The 19,120-nt window shown below is 32.2% G+C and overlaps 1 protein-coding gene across 1 annotated transcript; it reads right to left on the reverse strand.

Moving 5' to 3' along the window:
• Positions 1 to 4,375: 4,375 nt before the first annotated feature.
• Positions 4,376 to 18,498, reverse strand: LOC120354428 (ras-related protein Rap1). The gene is made up of 5 exons (XM_039441577.1): positions 18,130 to 18,498; positions 12,338 to 12,528; positions 10,650 to 10,778; positions 9,044 to 9,196; positions 4,376 to 8,006 (listed from the first exon to the last, which is right to left on the reverse strand). The coding sequence occupies exons 2-5, from the start codon at positions 12,518 to 12,520 to the stop codon at positions 7,917 to 7,919; spliced, it is 555 nt and encodes a 184-aa protein (XP_039297511.1). The 5' UTR covers positions 12,521 to 12,528; positions 18,130 to 18,498; the 3' UTR covers positions 4,376 to 7,916.
• Between the last annotated feature and the right edge of the window lie 622 nt (positions 18,499 to 19,120).

Genomic DNA, 19,120 nt, shown 5'->3' on the forward strand with positions numbered 1-19,120 from the left:
TAGGCTTAATCCAATCAATCAGGCATAGGGACAAATTAAAAAAGAGATTGAACTAACAACCTTTCAATGCTAACCTGAAAAATGAATTCTTACAATACCGAAATAGATTACACTCCCTGATCAAACAAGCTAAATTCAATTATTATAAAAACAAATTAGACGAAGTCTCAAACAATCCCAAGAAGTTTTGGTCAACTGTAAATGAAGTTTCTGGTAGACCTAATAAAAAGCTAGCATTTCCGGTCGATGTTTTCGCGCAGGATGGGCGGACTCAACAGAATGCTACCGATGTTAGCATCAATTTCAATAAGTTTTTCGCCTCAGTGGGGAAGAGCTTGGCCGACTCGCTAACTCCTATGGGTGAGCCAGAAATAAATGATTCCGATCATGCTGTCGAGTCCCTATTTGAATTCCAGCCTGTTACACAAGATGAGCTTAAGAACGTAATTGATAGCATGAGAGGTAATAGCGCCCCAGGCCACGATAGTATACCTGCTAGGGTAATCAAAGAAAACGTCCACATCCTCCTACACCCTATTCCACATTTAGTAAACTTGAGCTTCCAGGCAAGTAAATTTCCAGACATTCTGAAAATTTCAAAAGTAATTCCAATTTATAAATCAGGCACAAAAAATAATTACACCAATTACCGTCCCATTTCACTATTGTCTATAATTTCAAAAATCCTTGAAAGATGCGTAAAGATACAATTAATGCAGTACTTGAACAGATATAACCTTCTATCCACCTCACAATACGGTTTTCAGAAATCAAAAAATTCTTCTGATGCATTATTTGATTTATCTAAATATATTGCAGATAATATAAAACCGAGGAACAAAGTAATTATTACCTATCTTGACCTAGCAAAAGCATTTGATTCAGTCGACAGGGAGAAGCTCTTGACAAAACTGGAGATGATGGGTATCAAACAACCAGCTTTACAGTGGTTCAGGAGCTACCTGAAAGACAGAGTTCAATATGTTCAGATCAATGATAGTTTGAGTGGCCTGGAGCAAGTTGATTACGGGGTTGTGCAGGGGAGTACTCTTGGCCTATTCTCTTCCTGATATATGTTAATAATCTACCACTGCTGAGCATCAAAAGTAAACTTTTTTTATTTGCTGATGATACGGCTGTGGTCTCAACTGGTAAATTATGGGACGACGCATACAGGAACGCTACAGCTGACTTGTCTAGAATTAAGGCCTGGTTTGACCATAACTCTTTGACTGTCAATATCAGCAAGACCAAGTACATGCCTATAGTAACCCGTAATCAGCAAGATCCAGGACACAAAGACCTGAAACTCCACTCATGTGGGGACTCTACTTCAATTTCCTGCAACTGTGAAAACTTAGAAAGAGTTAATCAATATAAGTACCTTGGGATAACAATTGATAACACCTTAAGTTGGAGTCCGCACATCCAGTTGGTGAAGCAGCGACTTAGAAGGCTACTGTATGCTTTTTCGCAATTGAGTCAAGTTTTGACTAAGAAGCAGTGTAAGACAGTCTATTACTCATACGTCCAGTCTATTATACAGTATGGCATACTGGTTTGGGGAGGCCTTCCTGCTACTTGAACCGCTTGCGGTGTCGCAGAGACAAATTATCAAAACTGTTTTAAATAAGGAATGCCGATATCCAACAGCACAACTTTTTACAGAATTTACAGTTTTAAATGTAAGGCAATTGTACATTAAATCTTTATTGATCTACCTAAAAACTAATAAACTTAAAATTTTATCAGATATTTTACATACCTATCCTACACGGTATAGAACTAAACCTAGCTCCGCAGTGCAGGCTGGTTGCTTGGCTGAATCGGACTAGGCACTGAGACAGCAAATAATAGCAGCGTTGGTGGGAATGCGAGCGGCCGCAGTAAACCTAGCTCCGCAGTGCAGGCTGGTTGCTTGGCTGAATCGGACTAGGCGCTGAGACAGCAAATAATAGCAGCGTTGGTGGGAATGCGAGCGGCCGCAGTAACACCTCCCACCCAGCAATGGTCGGCGTAGTTCCGCCTAGCGGACAGACGAAAGAACAAACCAGTCGGTTATTTCATCCCTCCAGCCAGGCTCAGCCAAGCAGCCGAGACAATAGAACAATGGAGTGACGGTCTTATTCGCGTTCATCAGCAGTTTTCTTTCTCACGACTATTTTTATTTTTGTGTGTCAATAATAACTCCAGTCACCAGTAAAAAGTTTCCAGAAACGTGGTGTACTACCATATTAATGACATTCATGATGATTTTTAATTATTTAAAAACATTGTTGACATTCTGAGCCTTTAGGCTAAACTTGGGGTCGCTGAGAACGAATCTGCAATCAGAATTTCTCTATCACGAAAAATAACAAAAAAAAATCCAGCTGTTGATTTTCCGGCAACTGTTAACAGTCATCCTGCAATGCGGCCGAAACACTTCCAAGCCAGACACCCATCTCGAATGACAACAACGCCAAGCTGTAAGAAACCATCCTGCACTGCGGCGCTAGGTTAACTTCGGTTTTGCGACGCCGCAGGTGGTTCATGGAGTGGAGCTGAGGACACCTTTTTATTTGGCTCAAATGGTCTATCGTAATTTGCCCGCTGAGATAAGAACTGATATGGATGAATGCAGTGTGGCTGCATTCAAGCGTAAGGTGGAGGGGTGGCTATACCGCCTGGGCTGGGAGTCGTCAGAAAGCCTGCTTCAGTCTGTTTATTGGCACTAAGATCATCTCTATTAATTTGATGCTTTTGACGCTTTTTTTATACATAAATAGATTTTTTTTTCATTTTTGAGATTATAAATTTTCAAACTTACCTTTCTTCTCTTTATATTTACCACACACTTTATTTAATCGTTTATAGATTTACATAACTTCATTACTATATTCTTTTTAATGGTCACTGGGGAATCGGCTGGTTTCTGTTCCTCGGTAATTTTTTTTTATATATGAAAAGCTACCATTATTTTTTACAATAAGTATATACAAAATATATTTCACTTGTGCAATCTCAAGAATTTATTCATATTTCAATTCTCAAATCTGTATAAATGTTACTCTTATCAATCTTTTTCTGTTTATGAAATTTTGTCAATGAACAATGTAATAGATAATATTTAATTTCAAATTATAATACAAACTATCTTATACTCACCTTCTAGTTAACAAAGCCGGACATTCTATTACCTATATAATATTATGAATAGACTATTGGCTACCCACTGTAACAAGAACCAACCCCCTACACTCAGACGAATAGTCTTGTAGGGGTATTCCAGTAAAACATGCTCTGTATTACAATATATCTGTATTTTGTATGGAATAAAGAATATTTGAATTTGAACTTGACCCTTTATTTGAAATAAAACTACCTAATAATTGCTAATATGATCAATAAACTAATTAATCAATCTCCAAATTAAAATGTTATGTTGTTTAAATTTCACCAGATATGATATCAAGTCGAAAAATTGAACTAAACTTCCAATGCATTACTGTATCAACTCGAACTAAGTTGATATTTTCCTTAAAAAAATATTTAGCCTTAAAAATCGATTTGATGAATGGTAAGCTGGGAAGAAATGCCATAGTAATCTATTAATTCATCAAATGAATATTGATTGGTTATAGTTCACTTCTAATAGATAATTCCCCTAGAGTAGAAACATAAAAGCTGTTTTCCCACAAAACAGCTTTTTTGATTTACTACAGTAAGGTAATGATCTGGATGATCATTACTGTATCATCATTATGATCATTAATGATCTTGATGTTGCACCAAGCTTTTGCTAGGAAGGAAATCTTGCTGAAGGAATCCATAGGGAAATTATAGTTTAGAGTTTCTATTGTTGGTAACACTGATCACGCGGACTCGCGTGCGTGAGCATTAACTTGTTGCTGTGGTAGTGTAGAACTATATAGCGCATGCGCACTGACGTCATTATACCACAGAGAAGAGATCCTCTTCTCTGTGATTATACTAAGATTATTTTGACCAGTGCGCATGCCTACTATCTTTATTTCGGCCTCCTGCGCATGCGCGGTGACGTCAAAATGACGTCACGTACTAAGAGTATTTCGGTTCACCGCCACTGTATACAAGTAGTCTTCAACTCCAGCCGTACCTATAAAAATAAGATAGCTGATATAGCTATTCAGAATAAAAATTATTGTTTTTGTCTAACTGTGAACTGTCACAAATTTGTATTATTTTTGTGTTTTTGGTAAAAGAGATTTAAGTGAAGTATAAAATTCTATCCACTTTGGAGTGATTGAAATTTTCATCAAAAATTCTTTGATATTAGAAAAATCAAATTAAATTAAAAATTTGATGGATTGTTATTGGTAGGTTGTATTAGAAGCAATAAAATCGACTGACATGGTAGGATTCACACACAGCATTTATCTCTAGTTATATCAATCGAGTATTCCATTGTATCACAGTTTGAGCACAGGTTGAACTTGTGTTAGAGTAATTAATGATAAAATATGCGATAACAAATACACAACTTGACATTTTTCTGATTTAAAAAATCGAAATAAATATTAGGCAATTGAATGAACGAAAAACCTTGCAGGTTATGGTGAGTAACTCTGAAAAAATGAGTCTTACTTGGAAAAATAATTTAATAGCGTGGAATAAAAGATAAATAGAAATATCACATCACTGATAAATAAATTTAAAACAGATAAGGTATCTCTAAATTTGGGTAGAAGAAATACATTACATTTTTAAATGCAAGCTTATCATGACAAGAGTACCCAATACATTTTTCAATTAGTCATAAAAAGCTAAATAAAAACGTAAATGTGCAGAATTGTTGAATAAAAAATTTGATAAAACAATTATAGATTTATAGGATAAATTTCTGATATAATACACTTTGATCTATAAAACTTGACAGAGGTCGATGCTATGAGAAGATAGAAAAAATATAAATCTTATCTACATAGTTCAGTGAAGCTATACATTTGCACTAACAATAAGTTATCAGATTATTCGGTATATGAGGAGATAATTATATGAATTTCCTTATTACTTGAAAACGTGGAATGAAAGTCATGAGTTCAAACAAATTTCTATAACTTTTTCAGCAGCCTGAAAAAATATTTTTAAATGTTCGATTTATGTAATGTATAATATAATTCACATCCAACATTTCTATTTGTATGATATTCCAAAATTAATTATTAACAATGAAACAGACCATAATCATATTCAATGTAATTTTAAAATGATCCTTGAAAGGAATTATTATCCTTGAAAGGAGAGAAAATATTACTTTGAAAATCAATAAAAATCTATACGTTTCTGAAAAACAATAAATTTTCACCACTCAAATATAAAAAAGTAAACACATTTCATCGACGGAAAATTAATGTTGAAAATAAATGAAAAACGAATAAGAAAGCTTTTGGAATCTCAAAGATTCTAAAGAATCATCTCATTAAACTTTCAACAACTATCCAATATTATACTAGGAGATGAAAATGGAAGAGAGAAATTGAAGAATTTTTCAGCGGTACATTATTATAACCTTCCCTAGTAAAAATGTCAATAACGACAAAAGAGATAGTCCTAAAGATTAACAAATATTTATAAATGAATCCATGTTTCACTAGTTTGTTCTTGATTAATGCAACCCCTACCAAATAAAACATAAACTCATTAACCGATTATATGATACATCAATCGCAATTTGTTGGAACAGCAATAAACTTTCTTGAAGCACGATCCTGTTAAGTTCTAACAACTACAGAATCAACCACATCTATTTTACCATTTCAAAATACATAACTTAATACTTCCATAATTTAGGTTCACAAATCGACCGACGTTCAGTGATAAAATTTGTCAACTTGATACAATATATTATTACTACTGGAAATGAAAATAAAACATTAGGAGTGTATTGATTTATATACGTGAATTTTGATACAATAGTTATTTATTAACCGCAAATCTTAACATAACAACAGTTGGTATTATACAGTCCTAATCACTAATCATTCATTCCTAAAAGATGTATCGGTAGCAGTTGATGCTCAAATTATAAATATATATCTATGTACAGTATAATTTTATACACACATATATATTATTTTATGGATGTAATTAATTAATATCAACTGTAGTGATTGGATAAATTCAACTATGCATATTGCACATGTTTTTTGACATATGCAAAATGCTCTCATGTGTTCGCGTTCTGTTCTACTGTTGGACGCACACATACACACGCACTCTCACTCTCTCTTGCCTCAAGTTTAAATAGAAGACTCATAATATGTTCTAGGAAAAGAGTTCACAACGAAAAATTGTCCAATTGATTAATCAATTGCAACGTTTTTCTATGATGCTATCAAAATATGACGACTTTCATCACAGAATAATTATAACAAATATATATAATTCAATTAAAAATATTATATAAAACATTACTAATTGTAACAAAATTTTACACTGGATTTGTATTTTGAAGGTAATAAATTTCTATATAAATATCATGAACCATACGTTTATATTGAGTATTATCGATGATAAAATTAAAATTTAATTTGTTACTATCATGGTATATATTAGGACAAGTTTAGATTGATTTAGAAATGTAAAAAAATATAATATACATACAATTTGTCAGAGAAATCATTACAATTAATGACTCCACTTTGAAATTTAAGAGGGTGCTTTGACTTTCCAAGATAATTAATGCTTGTAGTAGCCTAGTTGAAACCTGAAAAACTGAACTTTTGTCAATTGGAATAATTTAGAGGTTTCAATAGTCGAGATAGCTATCAAATATTTAAAGCTAGAATTTAATCTCAATATTGACAATCATGATTGCACACTTCTATAATCTCAAGCCATCAACAGTTCGGTTGACTTTTAACATTTCATTTCCTATTCTCAATCACTTCCCATGACAACCAGGCTTAAAATTGAATATAATAAATTGTAAAATACCTAAAATTTATTCTATAAGTAATAAATTAAATAGAATGTGAAATTGTTTTAAAAAATTATACTTGTACATAATATCGTCGACATTGTGATGGATGAAAGTAAGCAAACACTGGGCTTGATCATTTGAGGAATAATAGCTAATTACAAATATAGGATAATTTATATATTAGTCGTAGGAAGACAACCAAGGCAAGTTGCTCTTCAATAATAATTTCAAGACAATCACATAAAACTAATGATTCAGACTTTGCTTTGCTTTTTAAACAATCATCTGCAGTTTCAATAATATCAAAGTGCAGCAATAAATATTGCATTTTCAGAATTTATTATCAATGATGGTTCCTGAATCGAATCAATCAATGATTAAAATTTAGGGGAAAACAGTTACGCCACAAAATATCGTTAATTGCATTCACTCACTACGATTAATCATATTAACTGGTAGCTAAGAACTGAGGTCGAGACAAAAAGTACGATTTCCAAGGTTTGTTTTAGAACGTAAATGGCAGTGTAGAATTTTCCAATCCCAGTGTCATTCACACATTTATAATCGATTTCAGATGAGATTCAGAAGAGAGGTCGAATCGAGAAAATTTAGTATGTGAACATACAAGCATACATTAAAAACCAGTTGAGTTTTTACACGTACACATATACATGTAAATAACATATAAGTATATGCAAACAATTCTCATCTCTCAATCAACTCACTGGGAATCGTAAATTAATGAATTTGTGCATCACATAATAATCCGAGCCATTCAAAATGTTACTGAAGGTCATTGTTTGTTAAGGGTAGACCACACTTAGTTGTATTTTATAAATATTACAGTAAACGGTGACAAGTGAATGCATGGTTTCAAATCAATAACTGTATTGTATTGATATATTAATTATATATATATTTATATATATATATATATTATATACACATATATCCCCTCCCTTACAGGTGTCCCTTATACAAGTACACATGGAGATTTCTTTTTTTGCTTTTGTTTCTTTTCCGGAGACTTCTTATTGATTTGTCGAACTAGATCGTAGAAGATCTGAAAAATTACGAAACATTAGATTAGTATTCATTTTTTCACAAAAATAAATCTTCACAACAAAAAATGAAAGAGACATTAATTGTTGGTTGTATGGTGAAATAGAGAAAACATATGTACTGATTACGAATGCACTAGATTTGTCATGGAATAGGGCGAGCCGTGCCAGATGTGACTGTAACTCAAGCCGATTTCTTTCACTTGAAGCTATGTTGTGCTGGAGTCTCGCCGTTTAAACACACACATTTTTCAAAAAGTTTCCACAGAGTATCCAACAAATAGAGCAGTTCAATGCTAGCGACGGTTCAAATTGGACATTACGTATTAGCATGGCAACAAACTTTCTATTTCTCCATTACTCTTCTATGATGATAATTAACTTACTGAACTTACAAGGATAAAGCTATTTTAGACTAAATAGCCTAGTGTTGACTATCTTCATCTTTATATATCATTCTCAATTCCTATTTGTTGTCAATTTCAATAGTTTGAACTATTGCTTAGTGTTGACTATCTTCATCTTTATATATCATTCTCAATTCCTATTTGTTGTCAATTTCAATAGTTTGAACTATTGCCTAGTGTTGACTATCTTCATCTTTATATATCATTCTCAATTCCTATTTGTTGTCAATTTCAATAGTTTGAACTATTGCCTAGTGTTGACTATCTTCATCTTTATATATCATTCTCAATTCCTATTTGTTGTCAATTTCAATAGTTTGAACTATTGCCTAGTGTTGACTATCTTCATCTTTATATATCATTCTCAATTCCTATTTGTTGTCAATTTCAATAGTTTGAACTATTGCCTAGTGTTGACTATCTTCATCTTTATATATCATTCTCAATTCCTATTTGTTGTCAATTTAAATAGTTTGAACTAGAATTGATTCTTATCCAATCAACATAAAAACTTCAAGAGAAACTCAATTATTGCAAGAATTGCAATCAAAACAATAAACTGATTGTTAACGTTTTTTCAGATGCGCCACATGATTTCAACTATGAAAAAATGTAGTTGCCACTGAACTTACATCATTAACATTAATTTTGGCTTTGGCAGACGTTTCCATGAAAGCACAGTTGAACTGACGGGAAAGATTGATTCCTTGTTCCTTGCCTACCACTCGTTCATCTTCCAAGTCACATTTGTTTCCAACAAGAACCATAGGTACATCATCCGTATCCTAAAAAAAAATAATTGATAAAATATAATTATTGTCAAATTTAAATAACAGAACATATATAGTTGACAGTTAATTTGTCAAATACTGTACATCAAACGCTAATAGATGTATTTAATTCAAGTATACGTCTATATCTTGCTTGGTTCAATATCCATGCAAAAAATCCATTATTGACATCTATCATAAGCTCATTTTGAACGCTTTTTCAAGAAAACTATACAATTGCGTTAAAATTTATGTAAGAATCATTTTTGGAGTCATTCCTTGACTAGGATAAGGTTCGATGTCATTTGCCTTATTTTGCAACTATTTTGATTCAGATTCTAATCTATCTGAATTCAAAATTACAGGTTTATAATTGTTTTGACTTGTAAAAAATGCTAAAACAACCCTATTATAAGACCAAGTTTTAGGTTAAGACCTAAAATTTGCATAGAAAATGCAATTCAACCCTATTTCAAGGCCGAGTTTCATCGAGGAGTACGTATCTTCTCGCTTTACAAGCAAAAATATACCTCATAGAAAAAATATATGCATGAGGCATTTAGTAATGGTATCAAATAAAATCATATTAGTTCTGTTTGCTAAAAAATAAATTCCTAGCAGAATGTTTTTGAATTATTGCTAATAGCAGGTAGTTCTTATAAGTTAATGGTTATTTCATTTGATCATTGCCAAAAATAATACAAAATAGTACATCATAAGGTTTGTATTAACTCCATGTAGATGATAATCATACATATGATAGATTCTCTCAGATATGAAAGAGCATTATTTATTATTATTAGCCTTTATTCATACTGTAGCCTATTCCTATGTTCTATCATGTAAATTTCAGATCACTTTTGATGTTTTCTACAGCTAAAATACAGTGGAACTCCAATTATCTGAACTCTGATTATTCGAATAGCTTTTAGAAGAGAACAGGCGAAATTTCCGTATATTTCAGATTGGTTAAAAAGCATTAAGCGTAACACTCTTTTAGTTTAATTTATACATCAAAGTATTTAACCGGATATAATTGAAGTAAATAATACTAAATCTATAATATATTTAAAAGAGGATTATTAGTTTATTTAGTTGATATTTTTTAGTTTTTTTGTTGTGAAAACTCCAATATTATCCAAAAATTGGACTAATCGAATTGGATCCGGTCCAAATTAATTAGGATAATTGGGGTTCCATTGTAATGAATGATTAGATTTGATTATTAAAGCAATAAACATTTTTTTCCTATTAGTGTTTTGTATGGCTTACTTGACTCGTTCTAGGTGAGGAGTAGGCTACTATTCATTTAAATTATTGTGAAGTTATCTTTCAAATGTTTGTAACATTTTTGCTTTTTGAGAATAAAAACTTCTTCATTAATTTATTCATTCACTTCAAATTAAGCAGTCATCAAGCACTTCATAGTGAGCAGATTTCTTAATACAGTATGATTTCAATTATATACCTTTACTCTCAGGATTTGTTCACGTAAATCTTGAAGGTCGTTGAAGGTGGATTGGGCTGTTATTGAATACACTAAGACGAATCCTTGGCCATTTTTCATATATAAATCTCTCATTGCTGTGAATTGTTCCTGAAAATAATAACACATCGATTTTACTGAAGTCAGATGAAGCATACATTTTAAAACTATCCAGTTATTGAAAATGAATCTTCAAGTGAATTTCAAGAATGAAGCTGGATAAAGATTGCACATATGAGTATCAGTGTAGGTGTCTGGTACAGTGAATATATTATTACCATGATCTCTAATGGGTTCCCACTCAGTCCGGCCAAACAACTAATCCCATTGCATCTCATGGAAATTATATTTTCACTGGACCGGACACGTTAATTGATAAATGTGTGAACCCAACTAAAACCATTTAGTCAAGTGCAGGGAAGTGAATTGAGGGAAAACAGTTCTACAGAAACTACATTCAGACTGAAGATGTGCATTTTGATAGTCAACTTACATGAAATTAAAAAAATGTTCATCACAGCTTTTAAAGAATTTTTGAGAGTTTTACAAGTCAATACCGCAAAAGCTACAAATCAATGAACGATTTACAATCAAACTGCAAGGATCCAGCAAGACACATGTAGGTATCTATCATAAGATAAAAAGACAAACAACAAAATTAATTAATCACTTTGAGTTTTTGTTAAATGGTCGTTCAAATCACACTTCAAAATTTAGTGTATATCAAACCATATCATCATGACCAGGTGCACAAGACGCTGGTATATGTGGGCATCAGCCTCAGAAAAAACGACCATGACAGTGTAATGATATCAATGAACCACATTACAAGAATAGTCCCGGGGCATTTGACATAGAACCTGTAATTTTTGAAATACAGGATGATCAGTCCTCTCTATAATCACTATGATTTATTCATATAAATAGTAAAATCTATTCATGAGCTGAATCTTATGGTAAAAAAGCTGTTGTTTGATTTGCTGTTTAGTCAATCTCTTGTTATATAATTGAAATGGTGCTGCTTGATCCTATCTTACTTCAAAAACACAATCATCACAATGAACTGACTGGTCAAGTAAATAGTCGTTCAAATCAGATGTTGAAGCTGAGAAAGTTCATCAATAAAAATGAAACATAAGTTGTTTTCACTTACTTCAATAAATTTACGGTCACACGTTGATATGAGAGGATATCAAATTCAAAGAATGAAATTTCTTACATGCTCAAACGTCATTGTTTCATATAAATACAACCCAATTACTTATATAATCATTGAATTGCATGATATCCAGATCATCGAATAATGTTGTAGCTGACACTGATAAACTGTTAAACCTGAACCTAACTTGAATTACCTACAAAAGTGTAGAAACGTCTTACTTAAAATAATATCAAAAAAGAATTAGTTTAAAATTATTGAAGGATCAAACATAAAGTAAAGCAATCTGATTTTAGCAATCTAATCACAACTATGAATTTGAAGAGTTTGAAACCGACAATTGCTACTGTCATGATTGTCAATTGCATATTTACGATTTATTTATTATGGCGGATCCACAAGGAGAGCAGAGATTACAAATTAATTTGCTTGGCCGTCTTCCATATTTGTGGAAAGTATTGCTTTCCACACCCGAATTTATTGTTAATTTAATAGAAATTAAGATACTCACTGTGCCAGCTGTATCCAATATTTCCAGCATGCATTGCTGGCCGTCGACTTCGACCTGTTTCCTGTAACTGTCCTCTATTGTCGGATCGTACTTCTCGACGAATATTCCCTGAACAAACTGCACTGTCAGGGCAGATTTACCTACACCACCACTTCCCAACACAACGATCTTGTATTCACGCATTTTTCACTCTGAAAAAACAAATCGAAATAATATTTCAGAAGATACAACAATTCAACTCTCAAAATACAATATACACAAACAATATTTTATTAGTCCAAAGTTATTTTTTTCACTGTGAAATGGCAAACAATATAATATTGCAGGTTAGACAACTTTTTTCTCTCAAAGACAATTCACTGGAATCTATATTCTATAACACATATGTTCTTACTGTGAAACAGCAAACCAAATAATACTGTAGGGTAGATAATGTTATTACTCACTACGACAATACTGTATGGTGGATACTGTCTTCACTTAGAAACGATCAATATCGTAAGATGATTATTTTCACTTCGAAATCATAACAGGGGTTAAACATCAAACAATGGGCTCTCGTTTGCGTCCAGAAGTGAAATGACAACCATCTCGAGAAAGACACTTTATGAACTTTCCTCCTTTATGAACAGATTTGTGTTATCATATTAATAAATAGACTTCACACAATGCATTAAACTCATTTATCTGGCTTCAATAACTATTATAAGTGATTAAGATAGATGAAGACGTGTTAATAGCACATGAAGAAGACTTGAGAAAGTGATATTCGAAAATATAGCTAATCATAAAGCTCCAGCGTAGAACAGAGCAAAATGATTATTTGACAGACTGTCTAGCATTCAAGTAATGTAGTTTTTCAAGTGGATAATTTTTATATGATTCGTGCTGAATTCTAATATCAACTTTGATGAATGGAACATCATAATTTTGCATGATTCAAGTCAGCACAGTAACCTACAGTTTATCAACTAACTCGAATAGTTAAGATGAATGACTCAAAATTTACTGCTCAAGCTGATTCACTCCAGAGTGGTATTGAACCCACCAAAACCTGTAGGTCCGTCCATTCACCCTTCATCATCCCTTCAATTACCGTTACACAATATTAATCGATTGATGTAATTACTCCAGCAAAAAATAAATGAATCAGCTAAGAATGAATGAATTTGAGTGCCAGCTAAGGCCTACGCACTGAACAGTGAATTTCCTGCATTGGCTTTCTAGTATGTGGACATTTCAATCAGTTGTTTCTATATCTAAGGACCATCAAATTTAAATAACACAGGTCCCAGCCCCAGGTATAAAAGTAGCCGATATGATTAAAATTCATGAATATCCTCTGCAGGTTCAATCCCTAAACATCGTAAATCTCAAAATCTTCAATACCAATTCTAGGTAAAATATAATAGATATAATGATGAGAATATCCATGAAAAAATATTTTCTGGATGTACATACAGAACTCAATAAATCATCTACTTATTTTTGATACATCATCACTCACAAGCTAACTCATTCAGAAATTACAGCATAGGGGTTTTCGAGTTTTGCTTTCTAATATCTCAATCAATTCAACTTTCTTGATTAACTATTATTGAAACTAGATACTGAATTGAAAAAAATAATTCAATATTTGAATTATTCAATGGAACTTGACTCTCACAATATCATTAGGAGTTTGACACAAAATTTGATGATACATTGTTATAGATTTTAAAATTGTATTTTGTTGTCTTACAATTATTCTGCATGAAGCACAGAATATTGACAATGAAGAGACAGGAATTAGTGACTTTTTCCCTAACAAACGGAAACTAACGTCAAAATCAGGAAGATTGCAGGCCCTCTGGTTGATTACAGTTCGTTGAACGCCTACTTAAGCTATATAACGTAGCCACTGATAGTCTATAATATAGAAATTATATTTTCCTTGCTTTACTCAAATACTTCAACAGGGAAAGTCACATAGTATTCATTGTAGATTTTGAAAAATTCTCGATGCTGAAACCTAATAGAATTATTACAGGAAAATACAGTACCCAACTAAAATTCCAAGATCATATGAAATTCATGATAAGAATAATAATTATAGAAATACAGTCGTTCTTCCATAATGCTATTCATTGGTTAAGTAATCCTTTCGAAACGTTCGAGTTCAAAAGACGCTTTAATGGTCAGAGTTATCGGTTAAGGAGAAAATTCTAAATAAATATATGTGGTTTGATTTTCAATTATTTTTCCTTTTGTTAGCTGTGATATTAGATTACAATTCTCAAAAATAAAAAGTATCACAGAAAAAAGCTCAGAAATTATTAATATGACTAATTAAGTTCATAGTCCAGTTTTATTTTTTCCACCTCTCAAAGTTATTTCAAATATCTATGAGTTCAATTTATTTGGGAATGTCTAATTCTAGTAGAGGAATTCTACGTTTCGCTCATTGGATATGATAGCTAAACAATGCTACGGTAAACAATCAAGAAGTAAATGAAACAGTGCACAAATAAATATAATCGATGTTTGAATAGACCACCAATATTGATAGGAAAGTAGGATAACAGTAAATTCTGTCATACTGACATTTAACAAGAAAAAATCCACAAATGCTAAAAAAAAGAATCTTCTTTTAGGACCAATTGATCATTTCCTAAAAGTAGATATTTGATAAAGTCTGAGATAAACGTCTGGAGAGAGTGATATAAACGGCAATATTCATCCATTAAATGAATTTATTCCACTAATCTTATTATTTCATTGGGATTCATTTCTAACTACATACAAGCGAGTTCATAGAACATTTCTCATGAGTTAAATAATAATTATCAATTTATCCTCTGATGATAAAACTACAGGAAAATATTCAGATAAATTAAAATTCTATCAGGGTATCGATTTAAAAAAGATATTCAAATAATCCTCTCAAATTATTGAGAAATTTCAAACAGCTTGAAAAGTTCCAAAGATTAATATCGTAGATAATTTATAGGTAGTGATGTTCATTTTCAAATAATAACTAAGAGGAAGTTATCAAGTACCCTCTTTATTTTATCAAATCATTGATCCTATAAATAAATCAGTAGCCCTATAGAGATTAACTAAAGGAATTTCATGAACTCATGGGATGTTTTTATCGACTACCTAATGCAAGGAAAAATTATATTTTTCAAACATTTTCATAAGCAAACGAACTTCAACAGCTTTCAGGCTGTTTTCAGCTTGATTTATAAAAATATGAAAGTTGAAATTGATTCACAAGCAAAAGTATCTACGAATTTGATTAAGTCTGATTATGACGAACCTTACTGTTATAATTTCGTATATTGATGTAGGACATTATGAACCAATTTGGATTACTTGATCAAAACTATAAAATATTTATAAGTATTATTCAAAGGCAAGAATAAAAAAGTTCAATGGAATGATTCCAAAATATTTCTGTCACAAAGTGACTATTTTAATGGGAGTACCAATAATCAAACGGTTTTTGAATTTGGCCACCAATGCACCAGTCAATAATCCTTCAATCTATCTTAGATGCGCGTATTCCAATGAGATCATCTTCTCAAATCTCAATTCAATTCACTATAATGAGCATGAAAAAGCATGAAATCGATGCTTATTAGTATAATTGATTGATTGAATAAATTATAATGACCGTTAAAAAGCATCAAATTGATAATCTAAATTGAAACTGCTGACACTAAATGTGCATAAGGCGGAGCACAATTAATGTCCATGTTGTACAGAATATGTGCATATGCACTTAGTAATCAGGCAATCAAATGATGTTTTTTATTTGAAAAGTTTTTACTGAACACAAACGAATCAACGGAAAATTCATCAATTTCATATTGTTTATAATCCAAAATATAACTTATTACTGCACTAACTCTGATTTATCACTCAACAAAGAATTACCTAAGTGATTGTTCAGCATGAGAGTACAGTAAAATATCAAAATATTACCAATTGTTATTAAAAGATATGAGACTACTAATCCAATATGAATTAACTAAAGTTATTTAGTACAACAGCATATAGACACTAGTTTAATATAGTAAGTTTCCATGAAAATTTCAAGTAGTTTCATTTAAATCTTGTGAATTAATCAGTGCACTGAATTTATTTCAAAACATTTCCACTCAACAAAGGAAGTGTAGCTTGAAGTTGTGAATAAGTATATAGTTATATATTGCAAATTATGATCAATTGAATTAAAACTTCGTTATTAATTGGCAAGGATTTGCAAAAGCAAGATCTAAAAACTGAGTGTTGAAGAATCGCCATCAATGAGCTGCCAACATCTAAGTTCGCATCTAAACTCTAATCTAGATCACTTCATTCAATTCACATTCAAGCCTGCATCTCAACATCATTGTGGCTCCATTTGAAGTACAACTTCAATTATAGAACGCGAAAAACCTCGTATAATTGAGGCCTTAGGCCCGGTTGCATAAAAGCCCGTTGAATTTTTACCGTGATTAATTTCACAAGAACCAATCAGAGAAGGCCTTTCAGAAAAGACTGCTTCTCTGATTGGTTTTCGTGGAATCAATCATGGTTGAAATTTAACTTTTGTGCAACCGGCATTTAGTTTTATAGATGATTGGTAAGTAGAATGGATCAGGTAATAAACAATGAGTGTTGTTTGAAGATATTAGTATTGAATAGCAAACATTTATAATCCTGCTATGTTAATAAAATGAGAAAGAAAAGCTGCAACGTTTACAAAAACAATCTTAAAAAATACTCAACTTGAAAATATGATAAAGGGAGTATCAAAACTTGCACAAGCACATTAATATACTGGCGAACATCAGTGTATATTGATTCAATTCATTCGACATTGAGATGGTCTCATACAATGAAGGTTAGGTTGATTCAGGTCTAAATGAATGATTACGATAGCTAATTTCATGATAAGAAGCTTACAACAATTTTGTTGTATGGAAACATGTAATCCAGAAATGGATTTAGTATTTTAGGTCCATAATATGATCACAGATAATACCACAAGGAGACATCAAAAAATAAAAAAGAGAAAGAAAGCTAAAATAGCAAGACACAACAAAAAAAGGGCCTACTAGGCCTTTGGTAGGCTACATTAAGTTGTACTACAAAGGCTCAATCGACTAATAATGCATGGAATAACCTTAAAATTAGAAAGTATCTAGTTTTTAGCGAAACAAAAACTGATAACCTATTGACAAACTAAATGTTCAGTAAAAATATGACTCAATTCAAGAAATATAGTACCACAAGGAGTAGAGTGTGACTAAGCATTAGGCCACCAGGAAATTTCTACTAGGCTCAACTAAACTAACCTACGCAAAAATTAGCCGATGTACATAAGATAAATGTAAGTCATTAAGATAAAGTAGTTTAATTTTGACATGCTCTGTTGGTTGAATTGCCATTTTTAACCAATTATTTTCAACCCCAAGGGAAACGCTGAATTCGTAACCCATGACGATTGTTAAACTTGTTGGGCTATTACGATTACCGTACTCGTAATAATAATGTGATTCTGATAGAAATAAATCACAGTGAGATCACTACATACAAGCTGATTGAAGTGTTAAAAGAGACCAATGCTGGCAAATATTTAAAACAGCGTACTAGCCTTCAGTCGCCCGAGCCTAGAATTAAAATTATTCATGACACCAAATAGCCTATACACAAGATTCAGTCAAATGGCAACAATTCTTACGAGATGAAAGAGTTTCTGAAAGAATTATCTTGAATTGAGAAGATCAATACGTTAGAAAATCATTGAATTGAATACTTACCAATACAAATGACTGATAAACAATTCCTACGTTCTGGAAATAAGCCCCTTACTAATACAAGTGGGCTAAATGCACAAGCAGGCCTTATTCCGCCATAGTTAAAATATTCTTCAGTGGAGGTCGATTGTATTTCTTGAAGCTGACCTATGTTTAACCGAATGATTTCAAAAACACACCTCAAAGATTTTGTGTTTTCCTATAATAGTAAACAGAAAGTTATAAATTTATCTACAGTAATTGTTCACACTACCGTTATCTTGGGCGATGGCTTCACTCACTTCCGTCGGTCAACGCTCGACGCATGCGCATCAAGATCTAGAGACAATTAACTTTTTCCGGTTCTCTATCTCATTCTAATAATGCCACAGCCAGCAATGCCTTCTAGAGTAATGACCAAAGAAGCTACAAGAGCGAGACAAAAACAAGTTTGGTTATAAATTGAAAATCTGCCATTGAGGGGAGATAGGTACCTATTGAGCGTGCAATTCAATATCCGATATTTTGTCCAGCTTGAGGTGTATTATTTCGACGTCGGACTGAATGAGGTTGTTGTTAGGGAAGTGCCTCAGATCTGCGATATTTCAATTTATCTATAGTGAGGTCCACGTTATAATGGCAGTGAAGGAAGATACGAGAACAACGTTAAAATCTTCAGTGTCTGGCTAATGTTGCGACTCCTTCAAATTTAAATTGCAAGGAAGATCGAAGTAAATCAACTTCAATTTTTGACAAAATCAAAAATCTGAGTGAAAACATTCTGAAACTTTCCAGAAGAGTTGAGGTGATAGAAAGTTCACATAGTGTGACTACTGTAGGTAATCGTGTTGTGAACTGTCCTGCTGACATTGTTTCAAAAGATAATATTTCGGTGAATGTTTCATTGGATTCAACTGACTGTGATAAGCCCAGCTGTCCTATTAATCCTGTTGTGAACCTAACAAGTAGGAAGGTGACTTCATATAGTTCTGCTGTGGCAAAAAAGCCAGAACAT

Source organism: Nilaparvata lugens, chromosome X (assembly GCF_014356525.2).
Source record: "Nilaparvata lugens isolate BPH chromosome X, ASM1435652v1, whole genome shotgun sequence".
NCBI classification, from domain to species: Eukaryota; Metazoa; Arthropoda; class Insecta; order Hemiptera; family Delphacidae; genus Nilaparvata; species Nilaparvata lugens.